Source organism: Mesoplodon mirus (genome assembly GCF_964341445.2).
Source record: "Mesoplodon mirus genome assembly, chromosome: 9".
Taxonomy (NCBI): Eukaryota; Metazoa; Chordata; class Mammalia; order Artiodactyla; family Ziphiidae; genus Mesoplodon; species Mesoplodon mirus.
Genome location: NC_138985.1, coordinates 80,583,357 through 80,605,856, shown reverse-complemented (window position 1 = coordinate 80,605,856; position 22,500 = coordinate 80,583,357). Strand labels below are relative to the sequence as shown.

At 34.9% G+C, this 22,500-nt stretch overlaps 1 protein-coding gene across 8 annotated transcripts in view; it reads right to left on the bottom strand.

The window, feature by feature from the left end:
- The window catches only part of FOXP2 (forkhead box P2), a 533,480-nt gene that overhangs the window by 8,283 nt on the left and 502,697 nt on the right, over positions 1–22,500 (bottom strand). For all 8 annotated transcript variants that reach the window (XM_082632343.1, XM_082632342.1, XM_082632346.1 and 5 more), the window contains 2 exons: positions 21,198–21,267; positions 20,267–20,430 (listed from right to left, as the gene is read on the bottom strand). In XM_082632343.1, the coding sequence (XP_082488469.1) occupies positions 20,267–20,430; positions 21,198–21,267 (234 nt within the window). The remainder of the gene's footprint in view (positions 1–20,266; positions 20,431–21,197; positions 21,268–22,500) is intronic.

Here is a 22,500-nt window from a genome sequence, read left to right as displayed (position 1 = left end):
CATGAAATTATATTGAAGCCAATACAAATAAAAAGCCAAGAAGAGAGTTTGTCATTGATATTTAATGATACTGAAGTTATTGTTCTTACGTTTTATGTGTATAGAAAGTTGTGTTAAATCCAAAGCACTGTACTGTAGATGTAAGGAAAACCACTGCAGTTCTAAATCTCCAAGGTACTGTTTGTTGTCCTGCATAAGAATTTATTAATTAATATTATAGTCCTTAAAATATCTAATGATATTTAGTAAAGAATAACTTACAAACAAGAAAAGTAGGACTTCTGATATATGCACATGACTAATTTGGAGATACTATTTTATATGATGAATAAACTGGTCCTAATAAAAAGTTACAGAGTCAATTAGAAAATTAGAAATGTGCAACTAGGAAACTGTGTGTACCATGGAGGTGGGGGGGATCTATGTGTAAGCATGGTGTGTGTGTGTGTGTGTGTGTGTGTGTGTGTGTGTGTGTGCGTGTACCCATAGATTATTTCAGGATAATAAAATCCTGAAATCATAAAAGCTGGTTTATAAGGATCATTTTAAAAACAAAACCAATGATTTTGATTGAAAAAAATTTAGCAATTGAACTCAACAACTACTTTGATTAAATGTTTCATTGAACTAGCCAATAGTTTGAGTAAAATGACTGATGAACCAACTAGTTGTTACGGTATCGCACAGACATACCCAGAATTTTAAACATTTATTAAATCTAATGTTATATTCTCAAAGTACCCTATAAAATATACAAATGAAATCTTCTAGTAAGATTACTTGTGAAAGTTCAAATTCATTTAATGACTTTTATTAAAAAATGATGTTTTGATTTAATAATCATTATAAGTTGAATTTATAATTTTAGATTTTCCAGGTTCAAGCTGGGATTCAGAACATTTTACTGAATGTCAAACTCTTAAGTACTGGAAATGATTAGAATAAACTCCTAAGGTTAATATAATAGCATCTTTTTTTAACTAGTTCTCATAAATGACCTATGAATATTCAAAACTTTCAAGCTTAAATAGATGAATATTTCTAAACAGATATTGAATAGCTGGCAAGACATACACAGATATCTATGGGATTAACCTCAAGTCAATTAACATTATTCTGAGCATCTAATAATTTTAGCTAAAGATCTGACTTATTTTGTAGTTGGTTTGTCTTAGTGTTCTCAAGGCTCTGAGAAGACCTAGGAGGTCTCCCTAGTCTGACTCTCTTTCCTAATCCCCTGTTCCACTTCCACTGTCCCCTCAGCTGGAGCTGAGGGTCTGAGTATCTGATTCATTCGTGTTTTACTTTTCTGGGTTGGATTTTTATTTGAATAAAGAACCTGTGGAAAAGTCTCAAGTTCCAGATAAAGAGGAATAACAAATGGAATGTCTTTCTAAAATACAAACACATAGAATTCTTTTTTTTAAAGGATCACTATAAAGGCATGTTCCATTACCTTCTCAGAGAATTTTAATACACAAGGAATTTATTTCATTATGTCATTGCCTTGTACAAAAATCTATCTGAACTGAGACACAGGGGAATGAGACAGGATTGAGCCAAAACCCTTCAGCCATTCTCCACAGTTAGGCTGCAACCTCCCTGTGTACAACAGTGCTTCTGAATAATAACTTCTACTCCCGACTCAAAACATCCCCCTTAAAATATCATGTTCAATTCCTACTCCAAGTCATTTTTTCATGCTGACTTAGTCTGCGCTTTCCTCTTCAACTCACCACGTGTGCACAGAACCTGGCATTCCCTTCCTCACTGCATTCTACCTATGCACATCCTGTCTACCATATAAGGACCAAGTTATAACTTATCTACTTCTAAAGAGTTTGTTTGACCTGTCTGGCTTTCACTGACCTCCTACTTCAACCCTCCAAAGCATTTTTTTTTTTTTGGATCATTCTGTTACCCAAAACGATAGAATCTTGGAATCCTAACACTGTATCAAACATAATTTTATCCAATGCTCCTGTTTTACAGATGAAAAAATGAGTAACTTTCCAAGAGTTGTGACAAATACAGGCAGAGCCAGGACTAGTACACAACTGGCCTCTGGAATGTTTCTTGGAACCTGGTTATTCTTGCTATCTCAGGTTGCCTTCATCACATGTACTGTACTGAACCCTTTCTGGGGGTGGCTGTACTGTGTCTTGCCCACTAGACTATGAACTTCACAGATCAAGAGAGCTGTATCCATAGCAAGCACCTAGTAAATATGTGTTAACTGAAAAAACGATGTGCCATCAAGGCATTAAGAGTTTCATTTGTATCAACTATAAAAGAGAAAATTTCTCTCTGGAATTAAGTGTTCTTAGAATCCTTTCGCTCAGAATTAGTTTGTGAACAAGGTATCAGACCTGAGAGAGATGTAAATGAAATTTTCCCTTAAGGCTACAGTGTTAGGCTGCTCATTTACTAAAATGAACTAAAACCAGAGCCAATAATTATGAATGCTCAGTTCTTAAAAATATCTGATTGCCACCAATACAATGTCTAAAAAAGAAATAAAATGTAGCAAGAGAAGTTTAAGTATCCCAGGGAATAAAATGCTTGAAAGTTATAGTACCTATGCCTATACATTGGTGGAATCCTTTTCAATAAAAATACAATTCTATCATGATTATCTCCATTTATATTAGGTTTCTCACTTTTGGATCTCAGAGAGCTCCATGTTTTCACATGTCCTGTAGGCCAATTCAAAGGAAATGAAACCCAAGGAAACCACATGCCTTTGGTGGGTTGTGGAATGAATCGGAAATTAGTCTCTTCTGCAGCCATTAGCAGTATCTTTCCCTTCTTCCTCCCATTATAGGATATGAGGGTCATTTAATTTATCTCTGGGAAAAAAGGGGCTACCTCTGTAGTGTTCATTTTTCCAAATTCTTCAGGATACCATGTGATACACTATTATAGGATAATTAGATTTTCTCCCAGGAAAAATGCTCCCCTTCACCAAAGAAACTCCTTTGACAATTCAAATAAAATAAAGGAAACCCTTTAAAGTAACTCCCTGTCTATGCAGCGCTCACCGATTCCTCCTTACGTATCCTCTTCTCCAGTTGAATCATATAAAGGTTTTTAATTAACGGTATAATTTATACAATAATTTTTATGTATTTAGTATTTTGATTAACTTATAAGTGTAGCGTAAAGTAATCCTGAATAATTTAGGTACCTCATTTATAATCTTGAGTCATGCAGCAGTGGTTAAGTGGTTAATACTATAGTGTTTAAGAATTCAGTGAGCTTTGAGGATAAAATGCTTGGATTTAAACACTGGCTCCTTTACTTCCTAGCTGTGTGACCTTGGGGAAGTTACTTAATGTCTCTGTACCTCTGTTTCTTTATTCATAAAGCAGAGATAATAAAGCACCTACTTTATATAGTAGTTATGAGGAGTAAATGATTTTTTGTGTATGCAAAACACTTGGAACAGTGACTGGCTCATAAGTGATCAATGTTAGATACATGACATAATTACAACCTTAAATCCTTTTTTGGAAGATGTTATAGTATAAGTACATGAATTGCTTTTTAAACAACGTATGAACTTAATTAGCTCTAAAAACATTTTAGCCCTTCTACAAATTAAGACTTTTATTACTATATCAGAAAAGTCATAGAACAAAGATATAAGTGCCCCACATACCAAATGCCAGGCATTAGGGCTATTAAAGTAATGACTAGCTACACTTCCTTAAAAGTACATTTAAGGTATAAAAGGGACAAAATAACACAACATATTACTATAATTATTCCAAAGAATTATTTACTAACACATTCCTGAACGCTACGGCACTAAGCCAAAATCTCAGGTCCTGTCTCTGACCATTTTTAGATCAACAGAGGAAAGTAAACTTCAAAGTAGAAAGACCATTGTTGAAATGTTTGGTAGGCGGAGCCCCGGCACCTACACTCCTCAGCCATCCCATCCCAGGACTCACCATAACTTGTCAGTGAAATCATTAACATACACGTATTGAGTGGTCCAGGCCTGCATCACATGTGCTATGTACACTGAAGTTTATGAAGTCTGATAATATATATTCAGCTGGAGAAACCTTAAATAGATGAACTCAAAGTTGACTAAAATATGGAAATTTTAAGAGACATGGCAATATATATAAGCCTGATAGACAATAAATTTTCTGCCAAAAGTTCTTTTATGCTGTGGGTTGAGTCAAGTCGCCTGTGTCCATAATGGCATAAAGAGCATCAATCTCACTTTGACAGGAAAAGCCAATAACATTATCATTATCTCCTATTGCCAATGATTAATTTAACGTGTTCATTGCGTACCCTCTAGATATAAGGCACTGTGGAGGCATTTAAACATCTATCAAAGAAGTTGCAGTCTGGTATGGGAGAAATATGTACTCAAATATGTACACAATTGCCAGCCATAAGTGTCCTAAGAGGAATAGCAATTAAGTGATACTGGAGGGGTTAACAGCTGGGAGAGATTATTTGCCTCTAAGCAGAATCCCAAAGCATCTATACTCCTAATGGAATTCATTAAAGACAGTAAAGGAAGAACAAGTTCAGATGGACAGACGAGAGAAATTCTTGACTATCTATCCTGGTGATAAAACTCTTTCTGGGTTTGAAGAAGATATATTGTGGATGGTTTGGATATTCATCAGGCCATTTTTCCTCCCTGATTTGAAATTTATGCACGACTCCTTTCAGTTTCGATTTGAGGTGTCTTACAGATTAAGCTGCAGTCCTTTAATAGAGCCCTTAATAATAAGTAAAGTAGAAGCTACTTTGAGCAAATAGAATGAAACTATTGAAACTGAGGACTTAGGGTTTTTTTTTCTTCTTAATTTATGAACAAAAAGAAAAAAATAGTGGAATAATTGATTTCTTATTGTCTCATTTGTGAGATCTTGAATAAAGGATAATAAATAGACTTATTTGTAACGTATCTTAAGGCAGGAGTCTATGAAGTCTGGATTGGATAATCTCCCCAGCACTTCATTTGTTTACTGGGCACCTAATACATACCAGGCATCTAGGTTATCACAGAAGAGTACAAACTTCTGGCACAGAAGGGCAGAGACAGCAGGTAGACATATTTACCTTGACAGTCACTTTAGTAGTTCTTCTAAACCTGATAAAATATGTCCTATTCCTTTAAGTGGATTTGAAAGTAACTTCATCTTTGATTTTAAAGGAAATTATCCATTTGGTAGACAATGAGTATTCATTTAAACGAGAATCCAGGAATTAATTGTGAACAGTTTAAAAACTGTTCTGTCCATGAAACACAAGATTTCCAATTCAACTATTCCAAGTCCACTACCTACTATTTACTACAGAAAAGCAGTGATTTAAATTTCTTGCTTGAAGAAGGAATAGCCAACCTCCTAATTTGATGTAATTTACACTCAGGAGAATTAGAAAGCTATTTGGAACTTCTTTAGATAGTTACAGGGAAAGTATTCAGTGATGGAGAGACATAAAGTCTGTTAATACTTCCTGACAGAACAGTTGAAAGTCAGTAGCTGAAATGGAAGTACTTCTACAAGGATAAACATTACTTCTTGCTAGAAGTGAAAAAATCAATTCAATAAACATTATTTGCAAACTACTGGTCTAGGGGCTGATACAGAAAATGGTTCCTGTTCTCATACAGTTTTTAGTCTAATAGAGGAAATAAGACATACACACAAGTACTTCGATGCCAAGCAGAATGTGATCTATACCATAAGAGACAAAGTGTTATGAAAGAGGGGAGAGAAATTCTGGTAATGCATTCAGTCGATGATCTATGACGGAGGAAGTTATCACTTCACATAGGCTTTGAGATATATGAAGATGTTCATTACGCAGAGTTGAGGAAAAGGACATTCTGAGTGGAAATGGGAAAAATAGAGAATTTTATATGTGTTGTAGGAACCCTGAGAGTGTGTAGAGGCCATGGGGAAAGGAGGGTTGGTGATAAAGAAATATGTTAGAAAGCAGAACAAGGTCAGATGGTGAAGGGCCCTTGAGTTGCATTTATGGAGTTTAAAATTTATTCTCTGACAGCTGAAGGGCTATTGATGGTTTTTGAGCATGGCAGTGAAAAGATAGAAGAGTTTTAGGAGGATTAATTTGCAAAGCGTAGACGGAACGTAAGCCACTGGAGGTAAGGTAACTAGCTAGTTTACTAAAACAGTGTAATAAGGTCATGATGGCCAGGAATAAGGTAGTAAGATTAGAAACGTGGAGAGAAGTGAAGAATTAAGGCTATTGGTTGTGGACTAAAAAGTTTTGTATATACTGCATTTAAATTTATATGTATGTGAAATAGTTCCCTTTTATACTCTACCAAGAAGATAGAAGAGCCTAAATCTCTGTCAAAAATTCTAAAAGTTAAAATAGATGATGACTCTTCATAACTCTTTCAATTTTGATGAAATTGAAATTTATATTTGTCATTTTAATCGCTCGAGGAAGAGGGCAAGCAGATCCTGGAATGCTTGGGTATCAGAAAGTAGAAGATGGGAAGATTTTGAAACAAATTTCTCTACAGTCCTCATTGTGATTAAGCTGCTAGCAGAAGCAATGTCCATGTTCATAAAGGCTGCTGATACTTGATCTCTGGAAATTTTGTTTTTAATTTTCAGTCTGAGTTCTTATGTCATCTTAAAGAAAAATATATTTTAAACCAAATATTGAGGGAAAATGGCATAAAAAAAAGTGTGGACACCTTTTCAAGTGAAAAAATACAGTATATCCAGGGATGAGTAGCAAAGAAGAAAAGGGTAAGTCTTTTTAAAAGTAGGTAACATATACCCTTGAGGGTCTTGCTAAGGATCTCCAAATAATTGGTGAATTTTCAATGCCCCTACCCTATCATCAGCTTGGAGATTAATGAACTCTAAGCTATGATTCCCAAATTCCTGTCCAGTCTCATTCTACAGGTATTCCTCTCTAGGCAGATTGTCCATGCCAAGGCAAAAGAATGATCTATTCTCTGAATGAGACTCATGCTTTATATCTTAGTCACCTTTGCTCATACCCTCAAATCCTTTGTATCTATCTTCTCTTTCCTCATCTCTGCTTAATGTTTGGTTGAAAAGTTTAAGATTGCTATTTCTGTAAGCAAAAAAGAACCCAGTCAAATATCAATAGTTTCATAAAATTCAACCTAAAAATTGATTTCATGTTAAGCATAACTCAAAGCTATCTCCTCCATGAAGACTTTCATGATTCTCCATGTGCATGTGTACACTTAATTTGCAATTTGGTTATAACTCTCTTCCTTCCTTTACTTGGACTGTCTCCTTATCTTTGTACATATCCATCCCTCGATTAGAGTTCTACCTCTTTTTAGATAACAGATCATCTGCCAGTTTCCAACAGACTATGTCGCACATAATAGGTGCTCAAGAAATGTTTATTCAACTTAACTGAATGAAACATCTCTGCTCCATTCAACCTGCCAAGCCTCTACCAGAAGGAAATGCAAAGTAACAGTTGGTTTTTATGCTCTAGTTTAATTGCTCAGTGTTACGGCCCACCCTCATAATGGTATATACCAAAAACACAAAGAGAGGACTAGCTACATTAATAGACTGATTTGTTGCCTAAAGAAATGTGTTGCTCCTTTAGTTGTGAAATTTATAAGTACCCAAGGCATCAATGAAAGGCAGAAGAAATGTATTGTTGCCAACACCCTATAGCAGAGTCAAATTATAATGGAAAACTTTACCTTTCTAGATTGTGATCACACTGTATATTCTCTAGAGAAATGTAAATTGTCTTCATTTTCTCCTTAAGACTAAGTAAAAGATCCTATAAACTGTTCCTATTTTTTCTTTAAAATAAGGAAGTACTATGAATAAAGTTCTCTGAAACTGAGATGTTCAAAACATGTTTAAGTCAATAGATGTTAGACTATAGAATCACAATAGTGTTTCTTTATTTAGATATCATCAAGAGAATAGATCATTCTTTTGCCTTGGCATGGGCAATCTTCCTAGAGAGGATTACCTGCAGGATGAAACTGGACAGGAATTTGGGAGCAATATCTTAGACTTATACAGCGTCATCATTTATGAGTAATTCAGTGGCACAATGTAAATTTGATTGGGCCCTTCATAAATACAATATTTTTTAATACTAATGATAAAAATTTTAAGTCTTAAATGTTATGATAGAAGTCAACAAATGCTGTGAAGAAAAACTTACAATTAATGGCTCATCTCTACAATATGGGCAATTTCAGGCAATGTAAAGTTAATTTAATCAAACATTTACAAGTCAAGGCTAAAGGTAAGACTAGGTAAAATTGTTTTTATGTGGTTTACTCATTTTAGGAGACCCCCTTATATCTTTCTTCAGATAACCCTAGTTGTTTGAGAAAAAGTTAAATACATTAAATAGCATATACTTATTGAAAAAGAGTAATAAACATGATACATGAGATATGATACATGATACATCTTAAAAATCCTATAAGAATAATTGTCCTAGCATAACTGAAGGATATAACATGTTTCTATCAGTAACTGCGGATCATTAATATAAAAAACGTTACTCCCCAGATAACAGTCAAAAACCTATCAGAAATAGCATTAAGGCCTTCATGCTTCAGTTTTACTATGAAAAATAATTTTATTTGGCCCAATATAGCAATCTTTATCCGGTAAAATGAATTTATATATACAGTACACTGAGAAACATATTGAACATACTGAAATATGTGTAGACCTTAAACCACGCATCTATTTCCTACTCAATACCAATTTATTAAAGTTCTTGACTTTTAAGTTTCTTGATACTTCTACTTAATTTAGTTTGTATACCTTTAACCTACATGGGATACATTGATTAACTCTAAAAGAAAATGTTTACAATCATACAAATTCTTCTTTGTCTCATATATTGTTATATCTTAACTGTTGATTAATGACATTAAAAAATATCAGAATAGACTGAGTATCACTATAGGCTAAGGCTGTCCATTGATTTGCATAGGTTTTGACTCACAAAATAGCATCAAAAATTTTGTAATTAAAAGGAAATACTTAGAGAAGATGAGACTTCCTTTTAACTGTCTACAATGTCTATTTAGTACTTGGCACAAAGCCGTTGAATGAATAATGATAACTACTATAAGCATTTAAAAATCAAAGTGTATGATTAGCACTTTGTAATTTCATATGTGTTTGAATAAATTTTTATTCAATCAGTTCAAATTTGCCAATGGCAAAACCTTCATGCTTACCACATACGTATCATTGTTTTGGAGATGTAAAATGGATTCCAAAATACAAACACAGACTCCTTTATTAAAATGGAAGATTTAGTTTCATGAGGCTCAGTTTTTGGTTTTGTTTGTTATTTATTTTTTTTTTTTTCTTTTTGCGGTATGCGGGCCTCTCACTGTTGTGGCCTCTCCCGTTGCAGAGCACAGGCTCCGGATGCGCAGGCCCAGCGGCCATGGCTCACGGGCCCAGCCGCTCCGCGGCATATGGGATCCTCCCAGACCGGGGCACGAACCCGTATCCCCTGCATCGGCAGGCGGACTCTCAACCACTGCGCCACCAGGGAGGCCCTGTTTGTTATTTTTGAGTAGCTATCCTGGAAGCTATAACCACATCAAATAAAACATTTTTAAAAAGTCATTTTTTTTTTCCAAATAAGTTTCACAGGGAAACTGGTAAAATAATTGATGCTCATTTAGAAAGCATATGAAAAATGGAGATTGTAGAAATTCAATTTTACTCATTTCCTTCTAGTATATGTACAAGGAAATGATATAATTATATTTGGAATTTAATGGTAGATTTATAAAAACTGCAAGTTTAGGTATCTCCATTTGTACAAAGTCAGGTTGAAATGAGAAACAATTCACATTTCTTAAATTAAACATTTGTAACTTTTAGAGTAATATTTTATTTAGGAAGTATTTTAGTTTAACATATCACAGAAATAATCTAAAAAATGAAACTAAAGTTTTAAATGGAAAAGTTTACTTTTAAAAGAAAACATTTTGCAAGTACTTTCTAAAATGAGAAATGATCTTAGGCTAATGTGAATAATTAAACAACTGAAGTTATTTATACAGTCATTAAGAAATTATTTAATTAATCCTATTTATGATTTTATTCTTTTGAAATGATAACTGATTTCTTTCACTATAATCTAGATTTTTATATTCTAAATTTAAGCACACATTATAGAAATATTTAATTCTCGTTTACAGAAGTGAATAAGGTCATATAATTAAAAACAACTAGAAATGATAAATTAGCTCTTATTTTATCAATTAAGAAATTATAAAACAGATTTTTACTACTATGATTCAATATTTTTCCAATTTTATTGTTTTTCAAGACTGTTTTCTCTTTTGTAAATTAACATTTACCACAGACATTCTTATGTTGAACGAACTGACCTTCGTTTTGATTTGGATGAGTTTGCACATAGTTGCCATTAGGACAGTACCCAGAACTATTATTCCAGTTCAGTAGATAAAAATTCTGCTTATTTCTGGATGAAAAGGAAAATATTCTTCCTCTCAGAAATGTACAACCATTAAAAGATAGAAAAATTGGAGTGAACAAATGATTCCTCATGCCATATATACCTTGTTTAGTTTGCTTTATTCAGAATGTAATTAGAAAATGCCCTACAAAGTTTCTCATACCTTTTCACTGTGGCTAAGGACAAACAGCCAAATAAATTTTAATTTTTCATCTTGAAGTCAGAATACAATTTTAATACTAATATATTTAATAAATTTTGTAACTCCCATATTCTACTTTCTAGAAAATACAGCCATTTAAGTGTTTGATTGCAAAGGAATATTATATTCTGATAATTGTAATAACATTTTCTCTTCTAAGCTATACACTGCCATTCTTAAGAATGCATTTTATAATTCTATTCTACATCCCAAAAGATCTGACCCCAAGGTAGAGTTCCAAAGTTCCATTTAAAGTCAACAGAAGTTCTAAGAAATATAACAAAAAGGTGGATTAAGGTTAATGAAACCTAATTTTATAAATCGCATGCATATATATGTATATGAAATTTCTCTAAGATTTCTTATCCTTACCTTCAACATTATATTATAATTTATTCAAATTTATACAACATTGTTTAAAGAAACTGGATTTTACATGATTTGGAGGCTCACTCCCAAATGATTTCACATAGTTTTGCTGATCATAGTAGTGCTGATTATAAACAGCACAATTAAATTCTTTAAGATTTACCATTTGATTTATAAAAGTAATAGATGTGATCAGAACAGCTGTAATAAAATGAAAATATAAATGTAATTACTTTGATCATTGATGAGTACAAATATACTGTGCTCAATCTCAGAATCAAAATAGTTGCCCATTGAGATACAATTGGTACCATTCCATTTTGTGTCTCATAAATGGTAGCTTTCAATAAACATTCAGGTATAGATCTAAGGACTTTTATATTTCTAATCTATTGGTCAGAGAAATAAAAGAAAATCTAAATTACATCTTGACATTTGGCCATTAAGTCAGCTTTGCTGCTGCTCCAAAACTCCTTTGAACTATTCATCCAAAAATCGTCTTTGCCTTGTTCCTTGGACCAAGTTTCAGTCAGAAATGTCAGGATGGGCATATGGTACACAAAGTATATGTTCCTGTTTCTCTCTATTTCTCATTGATAATTAGGGTTCTGATTCCTTGAAGATCAGGACCTCAAAGTCCTATCGTTGGGCTATAATATGGCTCTGGGCAGCCCTCGCTGACATGGCTCACCCATCTTTTCTGGACTGTTGTCTATTTCCTTTGCCAAGCTGCCCTGATGGGATGCTGCCCATTCACTGCTCGCTCCTGGTGAAGCTGTTTCTTGGATATCTTGACAGAGATGGCTCTTCACCAGGATTACATATGGTTCGTGTCATTAGGTCTACCTAATCTCTGGGACTGGCTGCTCTGCTGGAGCTATTCCTTTGTTCAAATTAAATCGTAGGACTGACTCAATGTTCAGTTTCCTCCTGAACTGTGCTTAGCTATGCTCTGTTAGTTCTTAGCACGAGAATGGAATAAGGAGTAAAAACAATATCTTTTATTCTAAATCTAGTGGATTATGTCTTTCTCTGACCTGCTAATTAACAAAAGGGACCTGAGATTTAGTGTTGCAAATGGTAAATTTATCAAGAGTTAGATAACATTATGTGACCAATGATTACTTCTGCTCCTGCCTTTTAAATGTCTTGCTGATGTTCTACCATTTTCAGTGCTCAAAGATTAAGATAATGTTGAGCAAACTGAAGAATGTCAGTTTCCACTAGTTATGTGAAATTACTTGGTCATCTGTTGCTTATATAAATTGTTTAATTCTATCCTAATGATAGAAATTATTTATGGAATGTAGGAACCCTGAGATCAAGTTTTAAACTGTGTTTACTGGTGTCAAAGTTTTTAAATACATTGTTGTACTTATTTGAAAGGTCAATTTAAAATTCTCCCAAAGTAGTCAAAATGCATATTTTAATACATATTAAAATAAAATTTCTTATGTAAAGTATCTTCACATTAAGTAATATTCTGAAGTGATCGTCAACTTTACATAATAAATATCTTTAGTCATAAAATACCCATATCGCCAAATAGACATCCACTCCTCTAAGCCCTATGTCAAAAGCTGAAGTTAAAATACCATATGGGTATACATGGTACTATGGTATTTTCTCCTGGTACTAGAAGGAAAAAATACTGAATAACAATATTCATTTTTAAACAATTCAGTCAATTACTTTTTGACCCTCAGTGAAAGAACATTTCTAAGGCTCAAAAAGTGTTAGTGCAAAGGAAGATGTACCTTCTAACAAAGTATCTTCTTTAGATATGAAACAGAAGCAGTAGGCTACAATACTGTCACCTAAAAGTTTTCTGACACCCTTTGCCTAAATTGCGGGCATTCATAACACAAAACTTAAATACCATCTGTATAGTTCTATAAAAATCCTTTAAAACCCTACAGGAACCCACAAATTTCCACTATTGGCACGGTGGGGATACAGCACTTTTTAGCTGAAGGCACTGTATCTCTGGGAGGATCTTTTTTATTAGGAGGCACTAGAATGAGCTGTAAGTGCCACATACGGGGACTGGAATAATGTAAAAAAGAACAGCGGCTACTGAGCCATACTTGTAGCACTTAAAAAAAAAGATGAGATAATAAAGAGCTGGCATAGTCATAAGTTCTGTACCATCACTTTGGAAAGAGATCTCAAAGCTAACTAGCAAAGTTAATAAAAAAGTTTGGAGGTTAAATAAAAATAGAATTAAATCAGAATGAAAATTATGAGGCCCAGAAATGTTAGGGAAAAAAAAATTAAAGATAAATGAAAAATTGTGAATTAAAAAATCTGTGAAGACATGTAAAGCAAAAATATGCTTTTATGTTTAGATCTCTCCTTAATGCAACTTAATGATCCAAAATATCAGCAAAAAATAGTGAAGGCTTAACAGGCATGAAAACAATGAGCATTCCACTTGTTCAAGTTGTCAGTCACTTTCAACTACTTTCCTCTGATATACAGAGCCACTCCAATTTCAAATGCTTTTGTCCACAGAAAGATCTAAGATCTGTAGGGATTTTATATAAAATATCACCAACCAAAGGTGTAGGGTCTGCAAATTCTACATGTGCCTACAAACAGCAATTTAAATTTTAAGGCAGCCACAGAGAATGGAAGGAAGAAAGGTAATATTATATACTTGAACATTTTCATTATGTTTCATGACACTTCACAATTTATATTAGATTTTCAATACTGTTGCACAAAACAGGCATCTAGCAGTCCCTTTTAGCTGTCTTTGGTTGCAAAGTATTATTGCTAGGAGAGGCTGAAGTTTATCATTGGAGTGATATAACGAACTGAGGTTCTCAAGAAGCAGAGGATGTTGTAAAGATGACTGACTGGGACATGCAATGCATAGAAAGTTCTGGGGCATGTAGAATGTGCATTTAACATGTGTAGAATGTGCATTCAACATGTTAATAAAAAAGATTAATGTGATCTCAATTGCAGTCCTGGAATAACTTTACACTACTCCTTTTGTGCGATGCCACAGACCTTGATTTCCTTACCCTAAAGTTTTGGCTTCGAAGAACACAACAAATATATTTTCTAGCCTTACATGAGTCATATTAACATTCTGATTCTATATAGAAGTTCATTAACTTGCAAACTTCAAACATTTGCTTTAATAAGAGGCAGAAAAAATAATCACTTGCAACTAATATAGAATATTAGCAAGTAGAACTTTGAAATGGCACAGAGGCTAAGAGGATTCAGGAATGACACGTAAGAAATGATCTGAAAACTCAACAGTAGGAGACTCTAATAATCAGAAAGGGGAACGAACGGCATGACAATGGAAGGCTTTGTGCGTGGAGCCCTCCATACAAAACCCACTCAGGAAGAACATTCGTTTTGATCTCTAGAAACAAAATTTGAAAATATAAAAATGGGAACCTCATTTAACATTTTCATAAGAGAAAGAAAAGGCAAACCTGAGCCAACTTACTGAGAGTGAGGAGAAACAACTGCTTAATAAAAAAGAAACAACTGATTTGAACTAAATATGGTGGGTACATCATTAAATTTCTCTTTTTGCCTCAGGTTTGGAAGGAGACAGGAAATGGACTGATTCTACCAGTGTGAGTTCACCTTCCAGGTCTTCTCCAAATGTTTTCTTCTCTTTTCATTCACTTAAGTCTAACACATGGGAGAAGAAAGTAAGTTCAAATTATTTCCACCTGAACATAGCATCAATCCTAACTCTTCAGGTAGTTTTTATAAGAGGCAAACACCAGTATAAAATAGGAATCTACATAATCTATAAAACTCCGAAAAGTCAGGTAATCAGGGAATATTGGCACTGAGGTGAAGAAGGGAAGAGTATTATAAATTGTAATGATACTTAGACTCTTACAGGAAGTATTCTTTACATTTGTTCAGACCGTGATGGGTCTAGATCTCTTATAACAGCAGCAGAAAATAAATTTTAGAAATCTACTTGATCGAAAAGAGTCAAAACAATTTCAAAAAATTATTAGGTAAAATCTGTATTATTCCACCTGATTTTAACCTGTCCTACTTTCTGCTAAAATCCTCTTGAACATACATCTGATTAATACTGTATTAATCACAATATTTTTTTTTTCATTTCACCTTCAACAAGATAAATAAAATTTAACAAGTTCTGGGAGGATAATCACGAATGCAGTGAAGGCCTGTCGCTTGCTATTGACATAACTTTGGACAATTAGAAAATACATATTAACTAAATAATTAAAATTGAAAATAAAAGTTCACAAACACACTCTGCCAATATTTAGAAAGATCTCTTAGCTAGCATTCTATTTCATTATCTCTTCTTCCTAAAAATCTCTTCTCCCTTCTTCAGAGTTCTAAGAGAATCCTGGATTGTACTTTTGGAGAGATTACCTCATGAAGTCAAACCATTTCTCATTAACTGTCACCTCCCATTTGATTCTTCATAATCACTATCATATGGTTATTGAGTGCTTACTTTGTATGGTATAATGTGTTTGGAGTTTCAAATACTATAATATGTCTAGAACATAGTCTTTGTCCTTAAGCGACCCGCCATTAAGCCAGAGATAACTGCAAAATGAGCATGCACACGTGCAAGCGCACATGTGTGTGACAACACAAACACACACACACATACACACACACACACACTGCGTTAGTTCCAGATAATGATATAAGCAGCCAGCTCTTCAGAAATGTGGAGCAGAGTGTAGGTCCTGACTGCAAAATTTCTTGGGAAAGCCTCCTGGAAAAACAGGATGAGGCCCTTAAGGAAAGGTAGAATTTAGGTAAGAGAGGAGAATGAAAAGGAAAAGGGAAGAAAGGCAAAGAGTTAAGGCAAAATAAATGCACTAGTTTGGCAAAAGCCTTCATTCAGGGCACTCTAAGAGTGAAAGCCACAGTGCGGGGAAGTGTTACATATGGAGTGTCAAAATGAAGAATATGGATGATAATTTGGCCTCTCTTGTTCTCTAAAAATAATTTATAAGAAGCACTAAACCATAGTTATTCTACTCTTCCAAAGCTTCAAAACATCTTTTCTATCAACCTCTGGAATACTTCTTTATTTTACTATTCTGGAATTGAATAAAATGACTAAATGAAGACACAGTTTCAGTTTTGTTGTTTCCTGAATCTAAGGACATTTACGTTCTTGGATTCAGCAAGTAGGATAATACTGAATTCATCACCGTTTTCCCCCTTGAGCCCGTCCTCTTGTGCCCTCTATTTCTCTTCACAGGCTTTTACAGTTGCTATGATTTTTCCTAATTTTCCTCTTTGTCCCCAGCATTCAATCCATTGTCTTGTTCTGCATTTCTCTTCACAGCATTTTTTGTATGGATTCCTTGCTGTCCACTCGCTGTCTTGTACTTAAGTCAGATACTACATCCTGCAAGGACTCATCTTCTGTTTCCAGTCTCTCCCAACTCCAGAATATCCTACCTCACTTGAGTTTCATTCAGGCATGCTTCATTCAGTACATGTTCACATTACTCTTCCTAAAGCACATCTCTGGTCATGTGAAACCCAAGCTTATAACATTAGTAAGTTCCATACTAATCAAAACAAACACCATAGCTTGACATTTAAAGCATTCAACAGTCTGGTCTCCTTTCATATATTCTACATTCCTGTCAAACCTCATATGCAATGTTCTCCAGGCACATATCGTGAGCTCCTGTTCTGGGTTGATATTATTCTATTTGGATTGCTCGTTGCCTCCAACCTCACATAACATCTTCTTATCTCAAAAATCCCTTATCTCATTGAGTCTGAGTAAGGTGCTCCCTACCATAAATTCCTGTCTCACATTCTCTCACTTCTTATGGATCTGCTTACTTCATGAATTATAAGAGGAGGTGGGAGGAAAAGCAAAGGGACTGATTATCAAAGAAAGTAACCATACAGTTATGGAGAGCCTACAAAAAATGTATTAAAATGCAAAATATTTTTATATTGTTTATGGTCTCCTTTACAGCAGTAATGAGGTATTACAAGAGGTATTATAAATCAGTAACTCTGAATACAATCATGACTTACCTCACTTTCAGCTGAGAAAACTGAGGAAACAAATAAATCGTACTCAGCTATTAAGTGCTAAATCTGGGATTGGAACCACCACAGTCTGTCACCAGAGCTCATATACTAATACCACTAGGCCCCTCTGCCTCTTGCTAACAGTTGCATCAGCTTAACTTACTCCCTCCCCTCCCCCAACCAATGACAACAAGGACCAGTACCATGATTTCATTTCAGGAAACATGACTATGCTACTGAAATGTAAACAAATTCTTTCACTTCTGCTTAATTTTCAAAAAGTACTTTGAAGTGCATTCAATTATATGCAGACAAATTATTTATTTATTTATTTATTTATTTTGTCTGTACGCGGGCCTCTCACTGTTGTGGCCTCTCCCGTTGTGGAGCACAGGCTCTGGACGCGCAGGCCCAGCGGCCATGGCTCATGGGCCCAGCCGCTCCGCGGCACGTGGGACCTTCCCGGACCGGGGCACGAACCCGTGTCCCCTGCATTGGCAGGCGGACTCTCAACCACTGCGCCACCAGGGAAGTCCATATGCAGACAAATTTTGATGGAGAGAATTAGATAATATTTTCCTTTGTCTAATAATGTACATAAAATGCCTTTTAAGTCCGAGCATCTTAAAACTCTATAAAGATGAAGGTATAGAATACTGAAGTGACATTCCATCAATAACATTTGACATCCAACATACAAAATGTTAATGACAGCAGCAGAAACAGATTCAAAGAGAGAATGTTGACTCAGTATTCTGCAAGATAATTAAACATGATTATAATTTATATAATTTAGGAAAAAGCAAGATTTGGTCTTCCTCCAATTTTTGTCTTTTCTGAAACCTATTTCCAATAAGCGTAGGGAAGCTTTCCTTTTATCTCTCTATGGAAAAAACACATAAATATTTTTCACATGCACTAATTCATATAAGCATAAAATGTACGATATATTGACTAAGAACATCTTAGTTTTCTAAGCCCATAGTGGCATTACATCAGGCATTAAATATACAATTTTTATATATTGTTTTACACACACTATTTTTTCTGAGGTATTTTATAATTAAAGTGTAACTAAATAACAAAATGAAAAAATCGAAAATAGCAATTGCCAAACAAAAAATACTAGTAATCTAATAATGCTGTAATTTAGCCCAATTATTATTTCGGGTTCCAAAACACAATGTTTAATGAACTATCGTATTGACTCATCCATTTTTTATTTTAATATCCTTATCACTGGACACATATGTTTTAAAAACCACCTTCCTACATACCCTCTATATATCGTTCGTAACAACCCCTATATATCATATAGGAGTGCAAGGAGTTGCATTAATAGCTGAAACACTTTTATTACGAATACTTTCATTTCTCTGAGATTGGTCTTTTTTAAAGGGGGAAAACAGCATCTAACTCTTGTTTGCTCTTTAAAGTTTTATTGTTTTAGCATTTGATACAGGGACCGAGCGTCCGCATACTCAGGAGAATGGCTGAAAGTAAAAGGCCTCAAGCTACCTACTGCATGGCTGAGAGGATAAAGCAGGGATATAAAAACTTTTGTTGGATTGCTCACTTGCCTTGTGTGAGAGCACCGCTATTCTTAGGAGCATATATCCATATGTTCTCTCTACTTCCAGTTTTATCACTTCTTTTGTATTATTTAACACATCTAAAGACACTTCCAAAAGGCAAATTTTTCCATTTTGAAAAAGTAATGGTTTGGAACCTGATAAAATATATTAATGTTCACCGTGTGTTTTTCACAAAGGTGATAGAGTACAAGTGCTATAAAGCAATTGGGCACGTGGTCTTAAAGACATTAATATGTCAAATAGAATGAGATGTCTCAAAAATCAACAAAAATTATATCCGGTGAAAGGTCAAATGGAAATAAGCTGCTAGAAAGACCATATTTCGCTTTCAGGCCTCTGACTAGATACTTAGTACAAAAATAGGGGAGGAAAATGTAAGAATGAGAGGAAGTACTATTCTTACCTCAATAACCTGAAATTAGAAGTATGTGATGTTTAACTCTCAGAAGTATGGACATTAAGTTAAAACTCATTCTAACAACTGAATGGATTGTTCAGGATTCAGATTCTAACTTTTCCTCCTGAGCTCTAAGTTCTAGCAGGGTCCATACTTTTTTTTTTTTTTTTTTTTTTTTTTTGCGGTATGCGGGCCTCTCACTGTTGTGGCCTCTCCCGTTGCGGAGCACAGGCTCCGGATGCACAGGCTCAGCGGCCATGGCTCGCGGGCCCAGCCGCTCCACGGCATGTGGGATCTTCCCGGACCGGGGCACAAACCCGCGTCCTCTGCATCAGCAGGTGGACTCTCAACAACTGCGCCACCAGGGAGGCCCCATACTTTTTAGTAAACAAGAAACTGATATGCTTGGCCTATTGAATAGGCCAGGCATTTTTTCAAGTGTCATACACATTTCTGAAATCTACAATACATCAATTTTTAATACATCTACTCTCTCAGCTCCATTAAAAAGATGGTAGGGGAAAGATTTTAGAGTAATTAATGATATAGTTAGCTGCTAAATATTAATAGGAATCGTAGTCTTGCATAAAATATAACATATAAACCTTGCCAATACAGATGCACCGGTAATTAAAGTTGAATATGTAATTACACTGATTTATAAGACAGGCAAAAAGTTACACTTTACCAGCTTCTATGTAAACTGTGTCTAACAGTTAAACTTTGCATTTTACGGTTTATAAAAACGGGAAATATCTTGACTACAGTTCATAAATGGCTTAGAGACCTGTATAGTAGTAAAAATTATGACAACTTGTTCCATCATGAATATTCTTATTGGACCATACAAACCAAACTGTGATAATGATCCATAAGAGGGAGACTCATCTTAGACACCGCTATACTCCCAAGAGAATGTAGTAGTAATGTAGTACTAAGAATTTGTAGAGGACTGCTAGCACAATCATTATAGGACACTGGAGAGAATCTAAAAGGATATAAAGCAGTTCTGATACACTTTTTCGTATCACAAACACGGTGCAGTTTAACTCCATTTAAACTTGTATTTTTTACTTATCCACCATTCAAAACTTCAGAAGACTAGTAAATACTAGAAGCATAGGAATATCGGTTCTTCCCCTTTTGGAGTCTGTTAGCCCCACTTACATGTGCGGCTGAGGTGAGCAGCCCGGGCTGCTGTTCCCATTGCTGTCGATGTGATCCAGGGAACCATTGAGGTCTTCGTGGACAGCCTGCAGCAGGCCGCTGGAGGTGTTATTGATCAGTCCAGGGTTACTTAGCAAAGGTAAACTGCTCTCTGCCAAGGCAGCCTAGTGAAATGAAGAGGGTGTAAGACAACTTTGGAAATGCCCTTTCAAATACTTTTTAAAACATCTATCTTCTTCTAACGGGTTTCAATTCTGATACAGGTATTTTAGAAGCATTTCAATAAAATGTATGGGAAAGACAAACGTTCCTAACTGGCAACTTGTGGCAACAATACCAAGGAAATTAAGTGTGATGTTCAACTAGAAACAATAGTTCTCCAAGCAAACTTTCTCACTCATGTTTCAGCATTCCACATAATGAGATAGTGTATCCTCACGTATAGCAAAATACCCCAAGATAATATAAGCAGTTGCTCTGCTGTTTAAAAAATGACCAGAACTTAACTCAAAATAAAGAAGTCCTGACATTTGCCTCCTCTGCATAAAAATTATATATTATAATTAAACTTTAAAGTTTTTGCCACAAGCACCATGTTCCCCAACACTATGATGTGAAATCATTTATGACAGCCTGGATAAATATTAATGCACAGCCACATGCATTTGCAAAAGCTTCTATCAATCTAGCCTTTGCAGGAAAACCGAGTGTTCCAGATTTTGCCACAGGGTGTCCTTCTTGCTTCTTCACATCAAAAGTAGCTTGAATTAGAACCAGTGCTTTCTACAGTACTAGGTACTACAACTTACTTGGATGATAAACCAACTATTAAGAATAATCACAATCTCACCTAAATACAAAGCCAGGCCAAAAAAAAAAGCCAAAACATTCAGATCCGACGATAATGGGAAGGCACCTTTAATGATATTACCTGTAAGCTGGCATTCAGAGCTGCTCCATAGCCTAAACTGGTAGGTATATTTTTTACTAAGGTTGGGCTTCTGGAAGAAAAAATATATATAAAGGTTATTTATAAGTCCAAATGTAAAGGATGTGGCTCTCAATAATCTCAGGTAAAAAGATACGTTCTGGCTTGTTGCCTCACACTATTAGTCCAGAATGCATGTATGTTAGACCACAGACCAGGTGACAGAGTCCAAATATGTAATTCTCTACATAGTATATATATATCAATTTGGTCCAGGAATCTAAGTAATGAAACTTTAGACTATGGTGTGCAGGCAAAGTGGCGCATGACCTTGAGGATCCCTAAACCTGTTTCTAGCTACGCGGAGGTTTTACTTCCAAGAGGAACAGCATTCATATAAAATTTTAAAAATGTAAATATACAACACAATTACCAATGCGATGCAATCAGGAAATAATTAATGGTTAATTTCTAGAACACCATGAATTAACATAACAAATTACCATAGTTAATTAAGTGACAACATAATGGATTAACTCTTTCTTGAATGCAGAAATTAGCACATCCTTGACTACAGAAATCAAAAGTGAAGCGCTAAGAGCAGATAAAATACATTAAAGTCATGTCTTCAGAGAAGGTAGTAGTGGTTTGGGGGAGCAGGTAAATGCTACACGGAGTTAATTTATTCAGCCCAAAATGTCTTCTATTATATTTCTGACTTAAATTTGGCAGTTTTGTTCTCTAGGAAAACAAACAAACAAAAACACATATCAATTCCAAACTTCCCAGACAGTAATTTTCTCACACTACCGTTTCTTGATCATCTCAACAGCCCTGAATAGATAGATAGCTGATGTGGTTGAAGAAAAAGCAGGGAGTGTCCAAATAATAAAGTTTGGCCAGGAAAATAAAGAGTAGGTGTGAAACAAAATCACTATTCCTTATTAAAATCTTTTCATAAATTCATCACAAAAAGGTACTTAAGTTCGGGAATACCAGTGTCTGTAACACAAGCTTTATTTTCAAATAGCCTTTTGTGCTCTAGTAAAGGTTACAGTATTGTATAAAAACAAGTGTCTCCCTCTAGAAAGCATTTCCAGCCTGGAAAACAATTTTCTGATACAAAGAGAATCAACCCAAACAGTCTTGTGATAACTCTTATGGAAAACGTTGGGAGGATGCTGTTGATTTATACCGTTATACCTAGATTCAAAAGGCCGTTCACTGACAAGGGACTGTTTGTTACCATCCCATGAGCACCCTACCCCCACCTTCAAGTGTTCACTTTTTGTGCTGGCTGCAGGAT